We start from the raw sequence: 26347 nt of genomic DNA, 5'->3' as shown, positions 1-26347 counted from the left end.
GAACGGGCCTGATGTTAATGAGAAGGTTTGAAATCATGCACGCATGGCCAAATGTGCCAGACACGGAAAGATGGCACCGACCTGTTCGCCGTGAGGCTGCCACAAACCTTCAGTCCCCGCCCCTGCCAAAGACAAGTAATGTTTGCGAAGCGCGATAAAACGAGGTATGCCTGTATGTTGAAGGGTGGAGAAAGCCCACTTTCACCCTCGCCCTTCGTGTAGCCTTGTGCACTCGCTTTTAGCAGAGGTTCTGTTTCCCTCCAGCGCAGTCAGAGCGATGTCCTTGCCTGCGACGGCCCAAGCGCCCGCCACGTCATCAGTGTTTAGTATTTTAACGGTTAAGGCACTGTTGGCCAGCGTCCTACCTGGTCACCTCCGGGTCCTTTCTGTGGCAAGTCCCGTGGGCCGTCAGGGAGCGGAGGACACGCAGCCCCCGGTGGTGGGGACACGGCGTCAGGCTCTGCGGGGTAAATTGCCGAGAACTTATTTAGGTGCGAGCAGATGCCTGTTGAGCAAACAACATCCTGTGGCCAAATACGCGCCCCCCGGGGGAGCGCAGCTCTTGGGCGCGGCGGCGGCAAAACCGGGCCGCGTGTCGCCACTTACTACGGTGGCCTGCGGCACCACATCCGACAGGTCCCCAGTGGACCCCTGCCCCGGGGAGGTCGCGGCAGCCACTGCGCTCCGTTTTGGGCGTCCCGTCCCCTGGGTTCAGGTTCTTCACGCGGAGGCTGGGGCTCCTGTTTGGTCTCTTCACGCGGAGGCTGGGGCTCCTGTTTGGTCTGATGCGGGGCCGGCCGTGGTGACGCGGACCCACCTTCCCAGGCCCTCGGGGATGGCAGGGGGCCGTTCCAACAGGCTTGTCCAGTTCTCAGAGTAGAAGCGAGTTTCTGCCCACGCTGCGGGAGGCGGGCGAGCTGGGGGCCGGTCTCCCCCGTGCTGGCTCGCGGGTCACCGCGTTTTCATGCTCTTTCAGATACAGCCAGGCCGACGCCCTCAAGTACGTGGGCATCGAGAGAGAAATGGAAATCCCTTGACATCGGCTACCTCCTCCCCCCCCTCCTCCTTTCTGGAACAGCTGCCTTAGCTTCAGGAACCTCGAGTACTGTGGGCAATTTAGAAGAATAAAATGCAGTTTGAAATTCTGAATTTGCAAAGTACTGTAAGAATAATTTATAGTAATGAGTTTAAAAATCAACTTTTTATTGCCTTCTCACCAGCTGCAAAGTGTTTTGTACCAGTGAATTTTTGCAATAATGCAGTATGGTACATTTTTCAACTTTGAATAAAAGAATACTTGAACTTCTCCCTGGTGTCGTCATTGATCGTACCGAGTTGTCCGCGGAGGGGACAGCACACTCACCCTGAAATCCTGGGGTGTCTTTCTCTGGTCCTGATTTAAAGGCTATTACCTGTATTAACTTGCCCAGTTATTATTTCATATAATGTGACAAGATAGCTGGCGTCCTGGGGCCCGGGCGGGTCCCAGCGGCCTGGCACACAGGAGCCTTGAAGCCTCGATCTCTGTGTAGACAATCACGGAGCTGGACGAGGTGGCCGTTCGGGAATCCCATAGCAGGGGGAGATTGCCTTCCTGCCTACGAAAGGTGATGGGTAACAGCCAGACCGGTGTCAGGTCTTAAAGAAAGGCTGGTAAACCCCTCCAAGTGTCCCGGAAGTGGGGCACTTGCCTCGGACTCGTCATGACAGCTGTGATCGGTCTGCGCGGTCCAGTTGCCTTTTCCGGAATTAGAGGACATTTTTGTGGATTTACACAGCGTGATGCTATTTTCGTGTGAAGCTTAATCAAATCTTCCCTTTCCCACCACGCAAACCTCGACGAGACTGGTCTCTGCCGCATGTGGGCGCGTCAGCCCTGGCAACGCCGGTCCTCACTTGAGCGCTAACTGGCCGTTTCGCTTTGGGGCCAGAAAACCTGGCCCGACGCGCCATCTCCCGTGCCGCGCTTTCATTCTCTGCCACGTCTGGTGACGAAGGACACTGGGGTAGACGGGTCTCCCAACCCCCGTGTCCGGGAAGTGGCGCCACACGCTCGGGGGGCCGTCGCGGACGGACCCACGCAGGGCGAGCGCAGCGCGCGCTCTGTCAACTGCTACGTCCCGCCCCGGACGCTCGCCGTGAGCGGAGGCCCCCCCGCCCCCCCCCCGTGGTCACACGCGGGCCCGTTGAGGACAGAGCGGGGACCACTGCCCCAGTGGGGTCTACGGGCCCGGAGTTTCTTCCGGCCACGGCCTTCCTGCCGTTGACCGCCGCCAGCCCGTCCCCGCGTGTGAACAGCTGGGAGCAGAGCCTGGAGTCCAGGGAGGTTCTCGCTCGACGCTCCAGGCACCCGGATCCGTGGCCGAGACGAGTTGTTTTAGTGGAGAGCAGGGAGTTGTGAGCACAGCACGGCGAGCTTCTTGTGCCCGCATCCGAAACGCGTGTCTCCCGTGTCCCTACACCGGTTCTCTCGGCACAAACGCCGGCCACGCACCCAGTCGCAAGGGCCTCTTATGTCCGATCCGGTCGGCTTTAGATTCGCCTTTGTTTGTAACGCGCAGGCGGGCACGGGGCTAGACACGTGACGTATTCAAATACCCAGTAACGAAGCCAAAACGGGAAAGAACGAACTTTAAAAATCGTGTGCCTCCCCCAGTGCCGTACCCCCCACGGAGAGGAAGCCGGACACGGGCCTCCCCGGCGGAGGGGACCAGGAGGTGGGTAGCGGCTGTACCAGGACAGAGAGGCTTCGGACAGTTCAGGGACATCCGACGCTGGAACGGATGACGACAGCCTGACATGACAACAGGTGGCCCTGCCGGCCAATTTCTGTGGTCCCTTCTTGACCTCTTCCCCCCGCCGCTGGTCGTAACCCCAGGCAGGTGCCCCAGGGCCGTGACGACGGTCCCAACATCCACGTCTAGGCGGTGGCCCCTTGCCCACAGACGGACGCCCAGGCAAATCTGAGGGCACCGTGAGTAACCGGTTTGTCAAAATTCTTTCCGGTCCGGATTTAGTGGTTCTTACAAAAGCGTGCAGACTGCGATCCATCTAGGCGCTGCTTGCTTTTCAGTATCGTCTTGGTTCATTCAGGCTCCGGCCTTCGGTGACTCAAGAGTCCTGGCTCCCACCTCTGCCCAAGAGGCCCTCAATCCCACGAGAACCAACGAATCGTGTGATTTACACTCGTAGACAGGTCATCGAGACAGGTTCCCCAAGTGAACGTTGTCAAAGACCCCGAGTATTCGGTTGAAAACTCTAGGAGCTTTTGGGCCCTTCACGGACACGGAAATCGCTGCGAATGCTGCCTTCTACCTCGGCCCCCTGTGGTAAAGGATTCCAGGAGGGTGGGTATCAGAAGCGGTCTGAGACATCGCGTAGGCAGAGCTTTTTACGAACTAGGACCTCCATAAAGCGGCTTAAGAAGAGCCCACACTCACTCGGGGCAAGTCAGCGTGTGGTCAGCCACGGATGAGGGCGTGAGCCGGAAAGCTGACGTTCAGGGAATAAAACGAGGTCGCCCAGCCGGCCGCGTTACTGCGATTCCTGGAACAGCGGTCTTCGGAAGGGAGTGTCCGAGCAGAGACCGGCAAGCACGTTTGCGTTTTCGTCCGCATGTGGTAAAACCGCGAGTTCTTTCAAAGGGACGTCAGATACCGGTGTCCGGCAGGGAGACCGGCCACCTTGAGATGCTCAGGCCGTGGCAACATTTGTTGCCTTTTTGTGTAGACTCAAATCCAAGTGAGTTAACGTCTAGCGAACAGAAACCGTTTAGGCCGCAGGTGCCCGTTCCTGTACGTACTGGTCCCCCCCGCCCCTTGGCGGTGCTGCTCGGGCCCGTATCCGCCGCCTTCCCGGCCGCTGTCCCGCGAAGGCGCCGGCGAGCGACGGGCCAGCCGTCTGTCTACACAGGCACGTCCGACCCCGGCCCCAACCCCGGCGAACCCGTTACCCTCACGGGCCGCGGACCACGACCCTACCTCGTCCGTCCCCCTCCTGGGCGCGCAGCCTGGAACGCGGTGGTGGTGCTTCAACCGACAGCCCGGTGGCCTCTCTCTCCTCGGCGCCCTTCGCGACGGCCGGGTGGCTCCCCGGAAGCAGCTTCCGACGACCGCGCTTTCGCTCGTCCATTCCTGGTAGGAGACATGCGGTGGATCAGCACACACCGGGGCCGGAGGGCAGCGGAGACACGAAGGCAAAGCGCGTGGGGCTCCTCCCCCGCCCGCCCCCCGCCCCCCAGACGGCGCACGCCTGGCGTGGGGGGGGGGGGGGGCGGGGGCGGGGCGCGGACGTGGGGGGGCCGCCGGCCTCGGCCGCCCGCGGGGCCCCTTCGCCGGCCGCTCTGCGCGTCCCGCCGTACACCCGGGGGTGCTCTCGAGCCCGGAGGGACCGGAGACCCGGCACCGGCTCCTGAGGTCGCTTCCCGCCTTCAACGGGGCTCCAACACAGCTTCGCACGGGGGCTCCGTGGTTGCGCAGCACGTGCGTCCCGGAGCGGGTCAAGGCACGGCGGTGGGGGGTGGGGGGCGGCCGGCGTGCGCGGGGAGCCCGCCACCCCAGGAGCCGGGGGGAGGGTGCCGTGGGTGTGCGCGCAGGGGGCGAGGGGGGGGGGGGGTCCTGCTTTCTGCCTGGTTTTCAAAGCGGGGGGTGGGGGTGGTGTCTGTAAAACTGGAAAAGCTGAAGACGCTGTGGAAACTGACAAACTCAGTCTCCACTGCTACTTTTTAACCCGTTTGGCCTGGAACTTTTTTAATTTTTGAGCGAGAAGAGATGAAGTGCAAGTGAGGGAGGGGCAGAGAGGGAGAGACACAGAATCCGAAGCGGGCTCCGGGCTCCGAGCTGTCAGCACAGAGCCCGAGGCCGGGCTCGAACTCACGGACCCTGCGATCATGACCAGAGCTGCTGAACTGAGCCACCCAGGCGCCCCCAACTTGTAACTTTTTATACTAACCTGTCAGGCCCAGATTGTTCCAGGGAACTGGGAGAACTTCCCTCTCACTTCTTTGGCTTGTGACCCTGACCCACGGTGGGTGCACGGCGGGCTTGCTCGAGGCCACGAGGTGGTCAGGTGGGGTTCGCGAGGACGACGACGCAGCAGGGCCCGGGGAGTCTCCACCACCACCTCCGGGGTTCGTCTGTCCCTCAGCCAGGAAGGGACTGCGGAAGGGGCTCACTAGCAAGTGACGCAGCCGGGGGAGCGCGGCCTAGAGCTCGGAGGGACCCCCGCGACCGGATGGGCGCAGGGCACGCTCCCCAGGCCTCCGGTCTCCCCTCCGCTTACCAGGAGGCGCCTGGAAGCGACAGCTTCCGTCTGCATGGCCCACCCACCCCGGGGTGCTTGCCTTGGGTCACCGGCCTCGGTTGGGGGCCGGGCGGTCTTACCAGGAAAAGCTGGCGAGTTCGCCCCGAACGGCTGCTCCCTGCGCGCAGACAACCGGCTGGAACCAGGAGGGAGCGGCCAGGTCCCGGGCCAGGCTCTCCAGGCCGGGGCCGCGCCCCTTCCTCTGGCCTCAGTTTCTCCACCACGTGAGGACGTCAGGATTAACCCACCGGGTCCTCCCAAGCGTCAAACAGAATCAACACGCGGTTGCCTTCCGGTCCCTGCGGCAAGTCCTAGAAATGAGCAGGAGCGTCTGGGGGAAAAGACTGTAAGAGGCCTTCAAGTTTTAAGAGCTTCGAGTCTCAATCCACAGGATGCAGCCTGTTAGACTACAGGAAGACACGGGATTATAAATCCGCACAATCATTACGTCTTTTATGTACATGTAGACATCAGTAAGACTTGAAACAAAACCAAATGCGACCTGTACGGAAATTCTTTAATTCTCTTTATTTTCACACATTAAAAAATGAAACACACTATACAAATGGTTTTTCATAGCAGACTACACGTGGGTCCGTGAGACTTGCTCTCAAAGGGGGTGCTGCCAACGCCGATGCCCGAGGACGGCGGCCGTCGGCCTCGCAGCCAATGGACTGGTTTAAATGCGGTAGCATGCAGCCCTCGGGGCGCGACGCCCCTCTTCTTAAATTAGGTTAAATGGCGTCGGTGTCCGTATTTACAGACTTGAAACGTGTCAATCCTGAGCAGTTCTGATGTACGTCTGAGACCGGCCGGTGGGAGCCTCGGTCTCGGTTTTAAAAAGGGAGGTCCGGACGGCGCCAGGCTGGCTGCTGCGAGCTGGATGGAGCTCTTCTCTCGGCCCGGAACTACCTGCTGCGGCTCGCACAGGCAGACCCTTCCGGAAGGGCTAAGCCAAGTAACTGTAGGTGTCCTTTTCCCCATCAACTCGCTCCAGATATTCCTTCTCGATCAGAATGTCAATGCATTTCTGGGCATTATTTTAAAAAAGAGAGAAGTCGTGACAGGAGGAAAAAAACCACACGTATTACCGAAGAGATGGGCCACCCTCACCGGGGATCTCCCCTGCACCACCGAGAGCCCCGTCGGGGCAATTCAGCCCATCCACCGCGTCCCCGAATGGAGTCCCCTCAGTGCCCGTCTCCTTAACGGCCTCGCTGAGGTGACCGAGTGTCACGGGGCCACAGCCTCCCAGCACCCCAGGCGCCGGGCCGGCCGGGCCGGGTGCTGTGGAGGCCACGGGGTGGGAACCTCGCGGTCGCTCTGTCCTACCTGAGTCACCGGCAGGGACTGGGGGGCCGTGGGGACTCCTGAACAAGCCAGCGCCCGGGCTACAGGCCATCCCGGGAGCTGGAGGGGGTTCCTCCCGACTGTCAGGGCCCCCGCACCGGCTGCCGGTGACCCGAGTGGTCTCAGGACGCCTCGGACTTGCTACCTGGAAGAAGCCTGCGGCTGCCCCTGGAGCCAGTGCTCACACAGCGAGGGGGAGCACCCCGTGGCCGGGCTACAACTGGGACACAGCCGAGCGGGAACTCTACAGGTCGGTTACAGAGTCCCGAGGGAGGCGGAACTGCTGTGGGAGCGAGATTCGGGCCACAGGGGGCAATGTGGGGGAGGCAGCGAGGGGAAGCTTCGGGAACGCTGGTCACCTTCTAACTCTCGATTCGGATCTTGGTGTACAAGTATATTTACTCTGGGAAAATGAGCAAACCGGACACTCAGGACGCGTGCACCGCTCTGTGTACGTGTTTCGATAAAAGGTTTTAAGCTTAAGCCCATTTCCTTTTGTAGAAACCTAGTACATATGGATATGCCGAGGGCCGTCGGCCTCGTTTTCGTTACACCTTTCTCTCCTAAAACGACACACGGGCAGCTTCTGCCGTGTGGCTCTTGTACCTTGATCACTGGGACCCGCGGCTTGAACCTCGAGGACAGCTGAGTCAGCACTTCTCCGAGCAGCTGCTGGTGCTTCAAGACCTTCCGCATCTTCATGATCCTCACGATGGCCGCCTGGTCACCCGTCACCCGGGGAGGAAAAACCGGTACATGTCACAGTTACAACCGTTCCGGAACATTCGGGACAACTAGCAAACGGGCCGCTGAGGGCCGTGTCCGTGCAGAGGACTGCGATTTCATACACGGTCACAAACGCACGGCAGGATATGCGTTTCAACTCTAACAGAATAATCACGGCATACTTTGGTCTCCTCGGCAGTTTTAATAATTTCACCCGACTACAGAGCGTTTTAAAAATGAGAAAATACGTCCCAAGATCACTGTTGCACTATCGGCTAACTTGGATGTCAATTAAAAAATTCATTTTTATATAGAGGAAGGGGGGGGAGAAAACACGAGTCTGCAGAGCCGCAGAAGCTGCCTCGCTGTGACCCCCCTCCCCTGCCCCGTCGGACGCGAACTCGCCACGTTCTCTGCGTCCATCCGCTTCCTTCCTCTGCTCCACTCGGGGCCCGTCACCGTCCCCGCACCCGCTCCCAAGTCCCAGCCACCCCACGACCCACGCGGGGCGTCAGAGCGGCGTCACTCTCTGTGAGGGGTCGCCACCCCGCGCGGGCCCCAAGTCACCTGAATCAGCAGCTTGCGGTCCTCCTCGATATTTTTGTGTGTGGTCTCTTGTTCCTGCTTCTGTTCGGTTTTCATCGGCACGTTGATGTTAACCCTTAACTTCTTACTGCCGGGAAAAAGGAGGAGACCGATCGCTGTCGCTTTAAAGGACAGGTGCTCAAGGCCCGTGTGTGACCTTTAAGAAGCCTCTGCTACCCGAGCCCCGTCCCCACGTACCACTGGCCGGCCCCCCCACCCCCCGCGGTAGTTTCCACCTATGTGAGAAGCTCGGCCCCCAGCAGGCTGCCGCCACTCGGTGGCTTCCTGCCCGGCCGGTAACAGGCCACCCGTGTCACGGGAGAGCCAGTGCCTCCATCCGCTCTCCCAAATTTCATCAAATGAGACAAACTCGAGGCACTGGGACAGACAGAGGCCCAAAAGTCCCCGGCCAGCCATTTAAGGGGACGCTTGCCCGGTGGAGAAACCGCCAGACACGGAACCGGAGGCAAGCGGCAGACGACCGAGGCCCACGCCGTGCCCAGCCTCCGTCCGCACGGACGCGAGGGGACGAGTCTGTGGTCCAGGACCATCCACCTGGCAGATTTTCCTTACTTTTTATAACCGAGATACAATTTGATTAAGGTGTCTGGCTTCAATTCCACCTCATCAACGTTCGCGTTCTCGTCTTCCAGAACCTACAGGACAACAGCTGTTACCACATCATCTCAGGAAAAGGCTCTCGTCTAGCTCAACATGGAACGTGCACAGACATACCAGTAACTTCGACTTCAATAAAATCTGTAGGACTTGTGCCAAAATGTCCTGCAATTGAAGAGAAAAAGGTAAGTTGCATTTTTCTTTGCAATACAAACCACACACACACAACCACATGGTTGATTTTTGGCAGGAACACAGGAGTCCCCCCCCAGACAGGAGAATGTACCCACCCAGGGAGAAGGAGGTGGTGACTAGGAGGTCCCCTAAGTTCACTACCGCCAGCGCCTACTCGTCAAAGGGAAGCCAACCCCTCTGTGGCTCTGACCACCTCGTGGTAAAAACTGCCGATTCGGTTACAAACGTTACAAGCCACGCTGATCTCGTCACTTAAACCTACAGGAACCTGTCCATCCTGGACACGGTCACCACAAAAGCAACGTCCGAGGGCTCCCGCACGACGGCGGAGGACGCTGCTCACGGACACGACGGACTCGGCGGCCGCCGACCCCGTTCTCCACCTCCTGCGGGGAGCCCTAGGCGCCACGCGGGGCCGCCGGCCGATTCCTCGCCTGTAAACGCAGGTGGCGGGTCTCGGCCTCCTCCTCCTCCAACTCTGTGACCCCGTGACGTGGACACCACCACCTGCCCAACTTCAGTCCCCCGGACGCACCCCATACCTCCTATCCCGGTGCACGGAACACCCCCCGCCCTTCACGGACACCCATTCTGGTCACGTGACCAGCCCAGATTCAACCCCCCCCCCCCCCCCCCCGCAGGTCTGGGGCACTGCCGGCCGCTGCCACCAGAGGCCGCACTTCCGAGCCCGACCTGACGAGGGGAGCGCTGAGCTCGGAGGCCAAGGCCAATGGCCCTGTCAGCCCCGTGGGGCGGGGCCGAGGGCGGCCTGAGCCTCCACCTGAGTCCAGCCCTCCTGACGAGATGAGACAGACTCTTACACACAAAGGGGCAAATTCACTCTGTCATTAGAATTTGAAGATGGACTCTGGACTGACTTGAAGCATCATCAAAAAATAAACCCTTTCCGGAGGCCCCTGGGTGGCTCAGTCGCTCTGCTGTCTGGCTCTGGGTTTCGGCTCAGGTCATGACCTCACGGTTCATGAGTTCGAGCCCCCACATCGGGCTCTGTGCTGGCAGCCTGGAGCCTGCTTGGGCTTCTCCCTCTCCTCTGACCCTTCCCTGCTTGCTCTCTCTCAAAATAAATAAACAAACTTAAAAAATAAATACTTCCCTAAGTGACATTCAATAAGGCCAGTGTTACCCTGTCAGCAAAACCAGACAAAAACATCCCAAGAGAACAACAGACCGATAACATTCCTATGAATGTAGATGTAAACTTCCTCAAGAAAATACTAGCAAACCAAGCCCAGCACATAAAGAATATCATATACATGCCCAAGTGGGGTTTACCCCAAGAAGGCAAGGGTGGCAATGTAAGAAAAGCAATGACTATAACACACCATATTAATAGACAAAAAGCATATTTTTACCTCGACAGAGCAGAAAAAGCAGTTGAACAAAATGCAACACTCTTTCATCATGGAAAGATTAAAAAAAAAAAAACAAGGCTAGAAGGGAGCTTCTTTAATAAAGGGAACCTAAGAAAAACCTACAGCGATTGTCACCCTTAATAGTAACAAACTGAAGCTTTCCCCCAAGGTCAGGAACAAGACAAGGGTGCCTGTTCTCACCACCTCTAGTCAACACTGCGTGGGAAATTCCACCCAGATCAGGCAAGAAGAAAAAATAAAAGGCATCCAAATAGGGAAAGGAAGAAGTAAAACTAGCTGTATCTGCAGATGACATGATACTGTAAAACCCCTAAAGAAGCCTCAAAAAAAAAAAAAAAAAAGTTCAGCCAGGTTGCAACATATAAAATCAATACGCAATAATCAATTAAAATCAACAATTCCGTTTCCAAAAGTACCAAACACAACACTTAGGAATAAATTTAACCAAAGCGCAGGCTTACACACTCAAAAGTGAAACACGTGAACGAAATGAAGGAATGAAACCCAACCTACATAAAGAGAAAGCCACTCACGCCACGTACTGGAAGGCCCCGCTGGCAGGACGGGGACACCCCCCAAAGCAGCCCAAAGCTTCGATGCGTCTCTATCACAGCAGCAGCTGCCTTCTTGCGGGCACAGACCAGCTAATTCCGAAATTCACATGGAAATGCAAGAGACCCAGAGGAGCCAACACTATTTTGACAAAGAACAAAGCTGGAGGTCTCTGTTTCAAAACTTGCTACAAAATAACCGCAAACAAGGCACTGTGGTTTAAAGAACTACAGATCACCGGAAGGAAAAGAACGAAGAATCCAGAAATTAGCCCATTCACCTACGGCCATCTGATTTTCAACAGGGCAGTCCCAATCAATGGGGAAAGACGTCTCTAACCCTGAATCAGGCACCGGCTCCTTAGACCTGACCCTAAAGGCATGCACGACAAAAGAAAAAGGGGCTCTGGGTACACAATATATAACGAATTCTTACAACTCAACGGTAAGGGCAACCCAAACAAAAAATGGGCATGGGCAGAGCGTCTGAATAGACATCTCTCCAAAGAATAGATATAAACGGCCAGGAAGAACACAAAAAGACACTCAACGTCATCAGCTGTTGGAGAAATGCAAATCAAACTACCGACGAGGGATTACGTCATACCCACTAGGCCATAATAGCCGTAAAGAAAGGAAGCCAGGGTCGGGGGGGCCCTCCCGTACTGCTGGTGGTGTGCACGTGAACTGGTGCCTGGCAGTGGCTCGGAAGTTAAATCTGTCACGACTCGAACGTTCCAGTCCTTGGCATCCACCCAAGAAAACTGAAAACAGGTTCTTACAGAGATGCGCATGTGAATGCGCAGAGCACTATTATTCCCAATAACCACACGTAGAAACAACCCCAAGGCCCACCAACTGATGAGCGGGTCAACATAACGTGGTCCATGCAGATGCTGGAATGTATTTCAGCCGGAAACAGAATGAAACATACATGCCATCACGTGGAGAAACCCTGGAAACATGCCAAGTCAAAGGCACACACACTCTGACGCCATTATCGTGAAGAGCCCAGAGTGGGCAAATCCGGAGAGACAGGAAGTAAGTTAATGGGGCTCAGCGGCTGAGGAGAGGAGCAGAGGGTAGTTCCTGCTAACGGCTAACGGGTCTCTTTTCGGGATGACAGGCGTGTTCGGGAATCGAGACAGCGATGGTGGCTGTACGACCTCGTGAAAAAACACTCAACTGTCTACTTTAAGATGCTGAATTTTATGTACGTGAAATACAGCTCAATAAAAAATACGGCCAATAAACAGGAAGAAAGACACTGTAATCAAGTGACGTTTAAGCCTCCAAGGAAAAGCTTAGTTGGGAAGAGGGTTAACGCTGGGTTAAACGAACGTGCGAAAGCAGGTCTTGTGCATCCGTGTGAAATCAGAGACCTCCGCGCCGTCTCCCCACCCCCTCCCTTCAATGCTCACAAGAGACGGGAACTGGACACGTCACAGGGACCAAGTAACGGGAAGGTACCATTTTGATCTGAGTGCTGTCAGTCAGCTGCTGCACAGCATACGCGTCTTCCGTGTTGTACTGAAGCAGGATCGCCATCTGGAAGGTGGATGCCTTCGAGGCCCCCCATATAAGAGAAAGAGAAACGGAATTTAAATGCGTGGAAAAGCCTCCAAAAATACACAGCTTAAGGCTGAAGAAGTTACGTATGAAACAAATTCTTGCAAAACACGCACAACAGAAAGCAGATCTACTTAAAAGAGAACACAAAGCGTCACAGCTCCACCAAGACGCACCGCTCTCCCGAAAGACGTCACTTACCGCCTTTCGAAGGTTAAAATAATTTGGAACTTTCTTCTACGACGTTTTGTCTACGCAAATACACACTATTTATGCATCCACACTCATTTACATAAGCACGCATAAAACACACAAATCCTCTTTAGGGGAAGAGACCCTAACGGACACCCTCCCTCTGCCACATATGCACCGGGATCTCGAGAAGGCCGCTACAATTACCCTGGGCCTCAGCTTCTCCTGTAGAACTGAAACGGGAGTCACGTAGTTCTTATCACTTAGTAGTCAGTGCTGCCGAGAGCACCGAGGGTCAATATTAGTAGGAAACTGCTTTGCCAAAGGAAAAGGGCTATCGTCGTAATTCAGTACAGGAAACTCTGGCTTTTTGAGCTACGTGGTGTGCATTGGGCAGGATCTGTGCCAAATGCTTATTAAACACATTATTTTACTTAATCTTCACATCACTTCCAAGGTATAAGCACTGGCACCCCCATTTTATGGAGAATAAAACTGAGGCATCGGTGTATCACCTGCCCCTCAGCGGGAAAGCGTCCGAACTCCTCTGACTCTGAGAACCGCCCTTTGCCGGAAGCTCGACCCTAGATTCTGACGCACGAATCACTGGATTCCGATTTCTACAACTTGTCTTATCCTCATTTAGACTAAAAAAATATATTCCGATTCTGTGTCTCCCTCTCTCTCTGCCCCTCCCCTGTTCATGCTCTGTCTCTCTCTGTCTCAAAAATAAATAAACGTTAAAAAAAAAAATTAAAAAAAAAATATATATATATATTCTGAAACAGAGGGTGATCTTACCTGCAAAGTGTATCGATTTTTGAAGCAGTTGGTTACCAATTCTCCTTTGGACAGCTGATACAGCCAGGTCAGTTTTCTGCCACTGTGACGGCTAGCGTAAAAAGCTGTGAATCGCTGATAACTGCGTTCCAGCTGGATAAAAGGATAGCATTGTGTGGAATACGTATCTCACCCCAGTCCGTAGTCACAGTCAGCGCTTCCACATAAACACACCTCCAAACGTACGGTACAAAACGCTCACTACATAAACGTGAAACCCGAACGGCGGGGGGTGGGGGTGGGGGTGGGGGGCGTGACTCTCGCAAGGCGCACTGGTTGAGGCACGAGAGGAGAACGCGGAAACGCACTCTAACGGTCAGGCAGGTGGCCACCGCCACGGGGCTCGGCAGAGCACCGACGAGGCTCCGTGTCCGTGAGCCAGCTCGCGGGCCGTGTGGGCTGGCGCGGAGGAGGCCGGCCTCCGGACACCCGGCCCTGCCCGCCCTCTGCGTTCCGTCGGGCACTAGCAGAACGCGAGACGGAGCCGCCCTCACCTCTGACGGCAAGGCGAACGTGCAGGACTGCTGGAAGGGCCACGACCCGGAGCTTAGCACCTGGATGCTGAAGTCCACTGAGGCGGGGTGAAAAGGCAGGAACACGGTTAGTCCCACACACTGAAAGATGCTGCCGTTCGAATAAACGCGGACTGCTTCGTATTCAAAGAAACACACCGAATGAAAACACTCTGCTTCAGTAGGAAATTAAGAACCGGACGTATTTCAGTTAAATGATTTTACTCCGTGAAAATTAGTGAAAGGTCAAAGAGCCAGAAACTCTTTTCCTCTAAACAGGGGCAGTTTTCGTTCTGCCTCCAGCTCAGAGCTACGACATCAGATGCCCGCCCCGCTTCCCGTGCGTCGGCGCCCTGCCGGCCTGGGGTCTGCTCAGGCGCCCCCAGCTCGCCGGGCACGGACACCGCGGCAGCCGCAACTCAGGAAGCAAAATCCCCAGACGTGAACAGCTACCTTCGGCGTGTTTCCTGTATACCCACTACTGCCGACACCACCGCCCCCCCCCAACACTACACGTAACACAAACTAAATGAGAACAAAAGTCTCATCAGTACCAATAGCTGACGAGCTCACTGGCAGAATTGCCAAGTTTAACAGTGGAATAGCGCTTCAGCTTTGGGGAGAAATGAAATTCGCATTTTTCATGTGAAAAGACAGCATTAACAAGTAATGATGTCTGCATCATCCGCCAACATCCCCCAGAGCGGACCTGACGGGGGGCAGACGCGGCCCTGGGAGCGAGTCCTGGCGCCGTTGCGATCGGGAGCCATGGAGCCTTTGGTTAGTTCGACTCTGTAATCTATACACCAAGTCAGTCTCTTATAATTTACCAAAAAAAAAAAAAAAAAGGCAAGAACTGATCCCAACTAAGGTTAAAGAAATTTATGAAGTATTAAACCGTGTGGAGCCCTGAGCTGGCAGATATCCCGGGTGGGGTGGCCACACCAGCAAGTGGAAAAGCCCAGGGCACAGCCCTGGGTCCCCTGGGAGAGGACGGTCATCTCCTAGGCTCACACGCGACTCAGGAAGACCATCCGGGAGGTGGCACTTGCTGTCTGTCCGTCCTTGAATCCCTGATAAAGCACCACCACACTCTGTCATCTCTGTCGCCTGCCACAAAGGACACGGACTTCCCGAAGAACACTGCCTGCAAAAACAGCTCATAAACACGTGGGTACTCACAGTCTAGCGGTTCTGAGTTCGTCAGGTGCTTTTTGAACTGCTCATTCAAATCTTTGCTCACACCAATGTCTTGAAACATCCGCTGAAGTTTAGAGGTATATTCAAAACCACAAGCTTGCTGAAATGAACCCAGACAACCGTCTCATTAATTTCTATTAGAAACAGAAGTGTATATAAGGGAATCTGACAGGAATCACACAAGACATAGGCTTAACCGTAGAAAATGACTACTGAAGCTAGTAACACTGAACCACATCTCACAGCATCAGTATGTGCAGATTCAAACCAGTAGGCTACTATTCACACAGTAAGTATCATCTGAGCACCTAAGAGCAAGGATCTCTAACGGAATGCGAAGAGGACATACTTTGTTTACTACTCTTACCCACTGTGATCAGCTGACACGTGTGCCCCCCAAACTCCGGCGCTAGAGCCCTAACCCCCAGTGTGATGGTATCTGGAGGCGGGGTCGTGAGGAAATGATTACGTTTAGATGGAGTCACGAGGATGGGATCCTCGTGATGGGATTAGTGCCCGTGTAACAAGGGACCAGCGTGCTCTCTGTCTGCCACGTGAGGACACGGCGAGAAGGTGGCCGTCACCAGGTTGGGAAGGGAGTCCTCACCAGAAACGAACTCAGCTGGCCCCTCGACCTTGGTCCTCCCCGCCTCCAGAACTGGGAGGATAGACCTGGGTGGTTCAAGCCCCTAGTCTGCGGTATTTTGTTACGACAGCTTGAGCAGAATTAGCTACCCACACAACAGTCATTTCAGGTCTCAGACACGTGACAGCGCCTGGCAGGCCAGGAGGCACCGAAACAAGAGCGGGCAGAGGGCAGAGGTGGCTGAATGAGAAAACAGGTGCTCAACGGTAGAGTCCGATGCCTTCTGTCCTCCTGAGGATGCGACCACTGAGGATGTGACCACTGAGGATGCGAACTAAACCCGGAGCAAAACAAAACACCCGCCAACGCAAAGTCGACCAAACACACGTGTGGGCTGAGCCACTGGAGCAGTTCGGGGGGAGGTGGGGGGGGGGGGGGTGGGAACCAGCAGGCGCTCCGGTGGCCAGTGCAGCACAGCCCGGCCAACAGAACCGAGGGGCCCCCGAGGGCGGGGCGGATGGTCAGCAAAGCATGCAGGGCCCAGGACAGCCCGTGCCGTTCGAACTCCATTAGCTACAGGCCACCGACGACAACCTGGGACAATGAAAATCTTTCACAGCGATTTAAAAACTTTTTTTTTTTCCCAGAAATGATGAAATTTACCTTTAATTTAGAGATCATGCTTGCTTCGGCATCATCACTGGCACTGTTCTGATGTACGAGTCTTTTGGCCAGCATCTTTGCATAGAATTTCTGGAACACGTCTTTATCCTCTATATACTTGAAGACCACCATCTAGTGAAGTCACCGAGAGAGCACACTTAGTGCACTGAAAAGCCACAGTCACCGAACACACGCCGGCAGCTGACACGCGTGCTTTGTTTTGTCCGGCCTGTGTGCCAACGTTTACGACGGCTACAAATACCACCCGTAGTCTTGAAATATTTTTGTCAACCACTGAAACCACATTAACTTGGTCTAGACTCGGCACTAATGAGGAAAGTACAAACGCTAAAATTCATGACTCAGTTTAGGGAGTAAAACCACAGATTCAAAGCAAAATAAATGACCCAATGACTTTTCACATTCCAGACACCCTGTACCAATAACCTTAAAAGCTGCAGAGACAAGGCTACCGGGAACGGTGCGTTAGCAAGCGCCTTACCACTTGGTTGAGCGTGTCTTCTAGCTCTGCTTCTTCTGGGTTCTTGGAACTGAAATGTAAAAAGAAGGCATACTGTTCTCAAACACATCAGCCAACAGTTGTTAATGAGCAAGCACCACTCAGCTAACACAACAGAATGTGGCTGTGAACACTCGAACACTCAGTTCTGTCCAGATGAACGCGTGAAGACAGAGGCAAAGTTGTCTTACCTACGGCTGTGTGGCGATCTTACGCTGAAACTATCGCGGAAGAACCCGCTCACAAAATAATCGACATCCAAGATGAAAAGCAACGGAAGACACTTATAAAAAGCTCCCCCAGACATTCAAGTTTTCCTTTCAGATAATCTATTTAAATACAAATAAATAAAAGCCGACGGCCTTCTCCAATATGCTCTAACTTTGAAAAAAATGAAAAAGGCATTTAGTTTTTGAGTGGCCTAAACATTAAAGATAATGAAAGGATCTCAAGCACTAAAGCACCACCCTCCTCTGGGGTTATGCCTACACAACAGAGAGTTGTCTTTAACAACCGATTGATTCATTCTATTCTATGAACAAGTATTAACTGAAAGATTACTTCAGGGTAAATGCAATTTTTCAGGGTCTACCAGTCCCTCATAGACAGATTCCCCATAAATTTACATCGAACGATCCAGCCACCAACCAAGCTCTGGAGAGGTGCCTCTACCTAAGAACACGTGGCTCAGAAAACCCAGCCCCCCTCTTCACAGGGCCAGGCCGGGGCCACTGCCCCCTGCGGGAGAGCCTCTCTTCTGAGCCCCTTTCACTCGGGAGGAGCGTGTGCTCACAGACGTGGTGCTCCCAGCGGCCTGCCGTCTGTCTGCTGCCCCAGCCTCAATTACAACATAGCAAGAGACTTGATGAGGGCCCCTTAGGAAAAGGCAATGCATAAAGGGACAAGTGCCAAACGAAATGAGGGCCTACTAAAACATGTAATTAAAAAACACTGAAGATTTTTATGTAATAGCCTAAAGAAAAAAAAAGTTAACAGCAGGTCAGAAGAGGCATTCCAATGTGAAGTCCATGTTTATTCCTGGAAAGAATACCTGCACGGATCTGACTAGAACTGCTAAATACTACACTGACCAGCACTGCAAGAAACAGAGGAAACTCCCCGAATACTCCATTCTCACTGGCCTTGGGGAAATGGCTTTCTGGCAAAGTTCAAGAGCTATCTAGTGACCTCATCGAAGGTTTCCCCATGTCTGTCAGGAAGACCACACAGTCGTTAACACAGTAAGTTACGTTAAATTTGCCACCACTGAGCCATCGCTAGAAAGCTACTGTGTTCTGGAGAATTATTCTTAGTTCCCTGATAAATTTAGCTTGCTAACATTTGACTTAAGATTTCCCCGACTCTACTCTAGGGGAGACTTGTTCGCAGTGTTTTTCTCGGTACGGGCGGGCGTTCTCCGTCTTTTCGCAAGGGGGCTACGCAAGCTCTTGAGAGCTAGTACGTTAACATCAAAACCAGGACCGCGTGGAAGCGCGGACAACGCCTGCAGCAGCATTTGCCGAGAGATCTCTGGAAAAGTGAGACAAGCCTTGAGCGCTTCCAAAGCGAGAGGAGCCGTCCAAATGAACGAGAAACGAGAAGCTAAGAACACCCAAAGAGACGCGCAAAACCCGGAATTCTGGAAGCACAAGGCACAGAGAGACCCACGCCGGTCGTGCTGCTAGCTCTCACTACACCTGCACACGCGCGCGCGCGCGCGCACACACACACACACACACACACACACACACACACACACACTCCGAGCAGGAAGAAGAGCAGGTGAGAAACCTGGCGGCTGGAATACAAAGAGCACGAGGGGCCCCTGGCTGGCTCAGTCGAAGAGCCCACCACCCTTGAACTCAGGGTCATGAGTTGGAGCCCCATGCGAGGTGTAGAGATTACGTACATACATAAACTTAAAAAACGTAGAGAAAACAGAGAATGGCAATAAAACAAACTCATTAAGCGAAGATCAACGTTAGAAGCGCACACGACAACGCAAGTGCCAGAGTAGCGCTGAGTCTCGTGTCAGGAACGGCCAGTGGGAGCTCCCGAAGCAGCCTCGCCCGGAAACACAAGCGAGCTGGGCCCAGAGAACCGGGGAGCACACGAGACACGCTGACTTCCCGCGTCCTTTCCGCCCTTGTAACCACCGCTCGGCCCGCCCACGGAACTGGGTTCAGCTAAAGGGGCCACACTGCTTGCAGTTCTCAAAGCCAACCCAACGGTGACATTAAAAAAAGATGAACTGGGCCTAGAGTATAGGACTTGAAGTATCTTTCAAAGAGACAAGGAAGATGTATTAGGTTTGAAGTATTTTCTCAAAGGTACAAAAATTACAACAGAAGTAAAACGTAATATAAAGTTCAATTCCTCATATATAAGCTGAGAGTTTAAATAGATTTACTAAGAATAAAACACAATGTCACTTAATACCTTTTCTTCAACAAGGAGTCGCAGTATCGAGCCAGCAGCTCAGGGGATTTACTGGACGACTGGGCCATTTTGGTAACTGCGTTGTTGTTGATGAAGCGACCACAGGCCTGTGGAGCACACAAAACACGGTCAGAGGCCACGCCGCCCCCCCCCCCCCCACCTGCATCGCAGGAGAGACTCCTTCTGACACACCCACCTTGTCAAGTGCAGCCACGAAACCAGCATCGTTGTTGAACGCCGACATCACCAGGGCATTGTATTTTTTGTGAACATCCAACACTGTCTGTACATACATTTTGGGGTCCTCCAGTGGGGGAAAACAGAAACAAAAGCTGGTTACTGGGGATTAAATGGTATATTAATGGGCTACTATAAAATATTCCGTAAGGTTTAGAAATTGCTTCATAGATGCCAACGAATAAGACTAAGAATAGTTCTGGTTCCATCATCAAAACACATAAGGCATTTTGTTTACAGATACAAAATAAAATACATTCCCATGCTTGAAATTAAATACTGATTTCAAGCTTTGTATAAAAGTGATTTCTCAAATTATTTGAAAATTCGAAAGGATCACAGAAAACAAAATTTCTCAAAGTGATAGTCTGCTTAGCCCATTTTGCTGCTGTTAAAAATTCAAATTCTGGACTTTGCTGGGCGAACCGATCAGCCAGTAAGCTCAGTAATCAGCCGGTTATCCTGCACTTGGCTGGGCAGATGTGAGAACAGCACAGGGTTAAGGTCGGAGGAATTGCAGGCAAGGGTGTGAGAGTCAGACGAGGCGGAGAAGAAGGTCTGACTCACACATGCCACCACATCGCAGGACTGGATGGGACAGGCCAGGGCCCAGGAGATAGGCAGGGCACGTTGCGGGGGGGGGGGGGGGGGTTGGATTCGGCAGGGTGGGCACATGGGAGCTCTGGACAAAGAAACAAGTAACAGGAATGCAATGGAAAGATGAGCCACAGGAAAGGCCCTGGGAATGACACACAAGGAAGACAGGAGGGTGGGGAAGACGGAGGGGAGGGTGGGGACAGGGACACAATGGAGACCAGCCTCAGTGATAACCACAGAACGGCTGATGCTGGGGACTCACTGCAAGTCGTGGTGCCAAGTCCCACAAGGGGACAGTCACAACCGCACTATGAGGTCAGTGTTGTCTGCATTCCCACTTGACAGGTGAAAAAACTAAGTCAGTCAGGCATCTGGCCAAGGGCTTTAGGGATGGCAGTCAGGCCGGACCCCAGGCAGCCTGACTCCTGAGCCAGCATCTCCTCGGATCTGAGAAGGGACAAGGCCTGGAGGACCGGGACCAGTAGGAGGAGGGGTGGTGCGGACAGGCAGCACCATGGACAGACGGCTTGTGCCAGGAGGGCACTGAAGGCTGGCCCTTCACAAACAGGAGGCCCGAGGGTGGGGTGCTTAAATGGCGGCAGGTGACTGCAAATTTCTGACAGATAGGAATTCTCAGGATTCAGGATTCAGGATGAGAAACCAGAATTCCCCAAATTTAATTATTCTGTATCTTGTAATACTTTAAAAAAATATATATTTATTTATTTGGGGCACAGCGCAAGTGGCAGTGGGGCAGAGAGAAGGGGACAGAGGATCCAAAGTGGGCTCTGTACTGATAGGCTGACAGCAGCGAGCCCGACGTGGGGCTCAGACCCACGAACTGCAAGATCATGACCTAGGCCGAAGTCAGATGCTCAACCGAATGAGCTACCCAGGCGCCCCCATCTTATAATGTTTTTTAAAAAAATAATGAGAAAGCACTGAGATCAAATCGTTCTCCTGTGATAGGGTTGGACTAAGAGTTTCACAGGTCCTCTGTTAAAAAATAATATATAATAAAAATGCAAAGTTTATTCTTACTATGAATACACTGTGACAAGACTATAACGTCAACATGTAAAGCGGCCTCTACCTGTTAAGACATTTAGTAAGAGAAAATGTTAAAAGGGAACACAAAATAACTGCCAAATAAAAATTACCTAAAATACTGGAAGCTACTATCACATATATGTAAGATCTAAAAATTATCTACCTTAAAATGTTACAACACAGCATTGACTGCCCCATCAGATAATCTTGTTTCATGATAACTATTCCAGATGTGGAAAAATGTCTCCCATTTTGCCCTCAGGGTTTAATCCACAACTGCCTCCGAAGGCATCTTCCAATTGGCATACATCTTATTTCGTATAAACTCATTTTCTTCTTTTAACAACAAAAATACTATCTGCCTGACTTAATCTTGGGTTTGCCACTGAAATGGATATTGCATTTTGCTCATCTGGGTTTGAGATTGCTTTCTGATTTCATGTCAAATGACCTCACAACATGCATGTGTTTTTCCTTTGCATTTCTTCCGTTAAAAGTATTTACAAAGAACCTGAGCCTACAGTGAGTATTCAAGCACTGGAGAATGCCAGTAAGTGTCGTTGGGTAGTATTTGAATGAGGTAACATTCAAGGTTAAGGTCAACAGCATTACAGAGAATCACGTGTCAAAACTGCCAACGTAAGCACTTACTGTGCCTCCGACGTGTGCTATTTCTTGGAACACCACTCAAAAGGATTTACGTGAAGTATGCTATATAAACATACTAACATGTATCTTATTTGTAAGAGGGGAGCGCACACCCATTTGTAACCCGGCATCACCCACAAAGAAGATCCTTCAGACCGCTGCTTCTCCGGCATGTGCATTCACCATGGTTCCCAGAGACGTCCGCCTTAACCTCCGACTCCGTAAGCACCCCCTGCCCTTGCCGTTAGTGGGCTCTTCCGAACCAGGAACGTATCTGTGTGGACCATCACGCATGGAGGAGAATGATGCTGTTCTCTCTTTTCCTGAGTTCTTTAACGACTTTTCTCAGATTCAGAATTTGGAAAAACATCAATGTCCCACTGACTGCCAGCAAGGAATTCCCCCATGGAAAGACCAACGAGACATATCCTCCCCTAGGACACAGAAAGCTTCGGACTCCGATTCCAAGCTTCTTTCTACTACAGGAGGAGACCCAGCCAGCAGTCTCGCTGGTGAGAAGAGAGGGTCTGACAGGAACCCACAGAGGGTAAAGTATGAAGCATCAGCCTTAGGAATCTGAAGTCCTGAGAGAAGCCGCTTGGGAACTTGGCAAGAATGGACAAAGACAGAAACACACAGGGTCATACAGAGCGAACGGGAGGTGCTTCCGAGGCCACCGCATCGCAACAGAGGCGAGGAGAGAGGACAGAGCAGCTAGAACAAATGCATGTTTTTCATGAAACCTGCAAACTTTTGGTGTTTAAAAAATTAACGGAGTAGTAACTGCTTTGATTTATGACCACCTGTTTACTGGATAGTACGTGAGGGCTTTCCGCGTAAGAAACACGACACCTCTCAGGGCTCGTCCCTGAGGGATGTCACCCAACTCCTACATGATCTCACTTGTCTTTATTATGCCAGTGACGGTCACATTTATTTCTAGCCCAGACCAGACTTCCCCACTCAGCTCACACTACTTGCCCTTGGCTGTTTCATGGGGTTCCCAAACTCTACACGTCAGAGCTGACGCGGTCTCCGCCCTGAACCTGCCTCTCTTCTGGATCTCTCTCTTTCCATTTCCTTTCTTTCAACGTTTTATTGTAGACAAATTCAAATCTCCGCAAAATCACAAAGAATAGTAAAATACACTCCATGAACCCATCATCCAGCATCAACAATGATCGGGCACAAACACCGGTACCTCAGAGTCTAAGTTCCTAAGGCCTTCTTCTCCCCGCCCCTAGCTTAACCAACCCATGCCATCTTGCGTTTGACCACCCAAACAGGCCTAGCCGTACACTCACACTCTTCTTCCTTTTAAGCTCTCTTTTATGTGATACAGATCGTTTAAAAAATAAAAATCTGATTGTATCCATTTCGCGTTTGTTACAACCATGACCTGCTTTCCTCTTGCCCCTAGGACTAAGGCAGTGTCATTAACATGGCTTTCAAGGTCTCCTGGCCTGGCCAGCCGGTGCCTACCCTTTTACTTTCCCTGTGCCACCTTCCCTTCTTCTCAAGTCGTACCAGACTTCTGGGTTCTCAGAATGGGCCACGCTTATGCTCACTGAGGGGCTTCGCTCTGTCTAGGACCCCCTGCTTATTAGTTAGCTTCAGCTCCTCCACTGGCCTCAAACACTTCCTCGGGGAAGCTCTCGGAACTGGCAGGACAGGGCAGGCCTCCTGTTACACGCGACACCCGAACCCCCCCTGGAAGGCCAACCACACTTGCGAGTCCCTGCTACCGGCGGCCTCTCCTGCCGGGCGTAAGCTCGAAGAAGCCTGCCGGGACCGTGTCCACCTTGCTTAGAAGCATACAGGGTAGTGGCACTCACCAACTCTTCTTAAACGGCTGGATCAGAAACCAGGATGATCGTGACTGAAATACTACCTTTTATCCCATACACGGCCACTAAAAAAATAATCCTAAAGACCAATTTCACCAAAAGAAACATATGGAGCCTCACTTCCACTTTCCCGTCTCCCATCTTCCTTAAAGCAGCACTGCACACACAGCAGCTGAGGTCTGAGGGCATCGTCTCACGGAGAGCTGGTATGTGGTAGGAGTTCTCAGGATCACCTGTGACCCTAACATTCTAACGCCGCCCAAAGAGGTACGCTGGGGGGTGACAGGCTCGAGAGGCTCACCCTCACCACTTCAGGTACGTAAGGTGGTGCTCTCCAGGCCAGCATCGGATGTGACCCATCCCCAGAGATGTGCTCTCACCTAGAGCTACCTCTGAGGGACACCTGACCCCCACACCTCCCGTCCAGCCGGGACTAAGGCAGCTTTACGAGAGCCTTCTGAGGATGGCCGTCACCACCCAGCACCCACAGGATGTGTGGGGCCCTGCCAGACACTGTGTCCACAACCTCACCTGGAGACGATTATTCTTGAAGAAGGAAAAGAAACCAAGTCTCGGTTAATGAAAACACACTATGCAGAGTAATTCCCCCCCCCCCCCCCCAAGCATTAGCATTTGGTCCCTGGAGAACATCATCTCCACACCCAACACAGAGAAGCCAAAGTTTCAGGAAAGGAACAATCACAAACCAGCCACTACAGAGAAAAGCAGGTAAGAGTCCGTGGGCACACAGATTACCACCGTGACCATTACCTGTGGGCAGTTTTAACCCTAGACTGGCGTTCTGCCTTCCCGCTGTATCTGAGGTTTTCCCTCCTCTACGGGTCTCTGTGCGCTCAGGGAGTAAGACTAATTTTTGTATTAAATAATAGGCAAAACCCAAACACTGGAGACAACAGAGGCGCCTCACACACCACCTAGCGATGCGACAGTCTCGTACTTTTTTATTGGTTTTTTTCTCTTCCATCATCTAATCTCTTCTGATAAGCAGAAATCACCAGTTGTTCTGAGTGTAGTTTAGAGTTGAAAATACCAAGACCAAAAGACCTACCAATTTTAACTAGGGCTCCATGTTCTCATCACTGTAACTTCTGTCCACCTGCTACTTTTTGCTTCAATCACATATATTTATCTTGTAATCATGGCTCTGATTCCAGTTATGTAACTGGGTGGGCTTTCATCACTGACCCTGGCCTCTGTTCCTCCCTGGTTACTCCCCTTGATCTGAGCCAAGGCTGGAGGCCCTGTCCGCACCCCTTCGGTACTCCCTGGTCGGCACTGAAGCCCTAAGTTGACTACATTCAGGCACAGAGAGATAGTAATAGAAAATTCTGAAAGCGGAGCTAAGTGGGACTTGCCAGGAAAAGCAATCACTCCTCTCAGAGAAAGAATGCCGTTGCAGAAAGTAATTACATTAGTTCAGAAACAGACGCGGTACACCTAGGAGGTTAAGTGGGGGACCGGGTGGTCTTGCTCATCTCCACAAGGGGCAGTTGGTAAGAGAAGTTCATGGGTGGTCTTGAACTGGTCTGAAGGCCAAGCAAGGGCCATCACGACTTAAAAACACACAGCAAAGATTAAACCAAAATGTAGTTTGATATGGGATGTAAACTCAGATTTGGCTAGCGAGAGGCTTCCGTAACTGGTCTGCCTGTGGAAAGATGACAGACTTGCCCGCAGCTCAAAGAAGGAAAAGGTACAGCCTGGATATAAAAATCCAAGAGTGAGTCTTCTCAGAGCCTGGTTATCCCAAACCAAAAATGAACACGTGTGTATTTTTCCTTTTAAAGAAAATGGTAATTCTTTTCATCTCACGTCAAGACAGAAAACAGACCCACAAATTCAACTCTAGGCTTTCTGAACCGATTTCCATTATCAGCATATTATCAGTTTTTTGTAATTAAATTTGTCAGTGTGAATTACTATATAAAGCTGCTTTGTTCTGTCCTAAAACACCTCCTTGATTCCCCCCCCCCCCCCCCCCCCCGCTCTTCCTCCTTTCCCACATCTACTACATCAAAACTGGTACATTTTTTTCCGTTTGCTTTTAAAAAAATGTTTTATTATGGACGACTTTCAAACCTAATTAACATAAGAAAGAATAGTAAAGTCAGTCCCAATACTCCATCGCTCAGCTTTGAGGGACAGCCTGTAGCTGTGCAAGCCCAGGATCTTCGTACCCTACCCTCCTCCTACGTAAGATTTCAGGGGTGTGCACCCCATTCCCTCTGACCAGGTGAAGCAGGTCAGACTCCAAATGTAAGGTTCCCTGGACAATTTTATCACCGTGTGGGTAATTTTCTTCTATTTACCGGCATCCACAGAATGGCTGAGTCAGAACCAAGTTATTTAAACATTTGGGTCCAGAAGGGAAAGGGAGTCTTGGATATACGTATGAATGAAACCCACATCTGCCAGAAGCACCCTGTGCTGTGCTACCCTGCTGCTTCTGGTGCAAGTTGATACGAACAGTTGGGTTCCCGTAATTATTTCTAACTCAGCTTCTCAACCCAAACACAGTAATTCTGATAAGGTCCTAGATTTGTCACTCCTTAGTCTTACACAGAAAAATATGCTGTCAGAGTTTCCTGACTGTATTTCTGCCTGTACATTTGTCCATTTCAAGTGCTCCCTTTTTTAACCCTGATCGTTCTTGGAGCCAGAGCCCCAGGCAGCTCCTGAAAACGTCTCCCCCCACTGTAAGCACAC

At 52.5% G+C, this 26347-nt stretch overlaps 2 protein-coding genes and 1 long non-coding RNA gene across 13 annotated transcripts in view; 1 reads left to right on the top strand and 2 right to left on the bottom strand.

The window, feature by feature from the left end:
• Positions 1-1306, top strand: part of EZH2 (enhancer of zeste 2 polycomb repressive complex 2 subunit) — a 64046-nt gene extending 62740 nt beyond the window's left edge. For all 10 annotated transcript variants that reach the window (XM_053898695.1, XM_053898693.1, XM_053898694.1 and 7 more), the window contains one exon: positions 977-1306. In XM_053898695.1, the coding sequence (XP_053754670.1) occupies positions 977-1037 (61 nt within the window). In that variant the 3' untranslated portion in view covers positions 1038-1306. The remainder of the gene's footprint in view (positions 1-976) is intronic.
• LOC128775873 (uncharacterized) lies at positions 1183-2072 on the bottom strand. The gene is made up of 2 exons (XR_008420809.1): positions 1688-2072; positions 1183-1594 (listed from the first exon to the last, which is right to left on the bottom strand). It is a non-coding gene; the product is annotated as an uncharacterized LOC128775873 (long non-coding RNA).
• A 3734-nt stretch (positions 2073-5806) lies between these two features.
• The window catches only part of CUL1 (cullin 1), a 105757-nt gene continuing 85216 nt past the window's right edge, over positions 5807-26347 (bottom strand). For both annotated transcript variants that reach the window (XM_053898692.1, XM_053898691.1), the window contains exons 10-22: positions 19438-19545; positions 19242-19348; positions 16785-16833; positions 16283-16414; positions 15016-15133; positions 13816-13892; positions 13283-13414; positions 12191-12283; positions 8698-8745; positions 8536-8618; positions 7945-8050; positions 7258-7371; positions 5807-6331 (exon numbers count right to left, since the gene is read on the bottom strand). In XM_053898692.1, the coding sequence (XP_053754667.1) occupies positions 6251-6331; positions 7258-7371; positions 7945-8050; positions 8536-8618; positions 8698-8745; positions 12191-12283; positions 13283-13414; positions 13816-13892; positions 15016-15133; positions 16283-16414; positions 16785-16833; positions 19242-19348; positions 19438-19545 (1248 nt within the window). In that variant the 3' untranslated portion in view covers positions 5807-6250. The remainder of the gene's footprint in view (positions 6332-7257; positions 7372-7944; positions 8051-8535; positions 8619-8697; positions 8746-12190; positions 12284-13282; positions 13415-13815; positions 13893-15015; positions 15134-16282; positions 16415-16784; positions 16834-19241; positions 19349-19437; positions 19546-26347) is intronic.

The sequence above is a fragment of the Panthera pardus genome, unplaced genomic scaffold (genome assembly GCF_024362965.1).
Source record: "Panthera pardus isolate Hobbes unplaced genomic scaffold, ASM2436296v1 HiC_scaffold_9, whole genome shotgun sequence".
NCBI classification, from domain to species: domain Eukaryota; kingdom Metazoa; phylum Chordata; class Mammalia; order Carnivora; family Felidae; genus Panthera; species Panthera pardus.
This window is presented reverse-complemented; position numbering and strand designations above follow the sequence as displayed.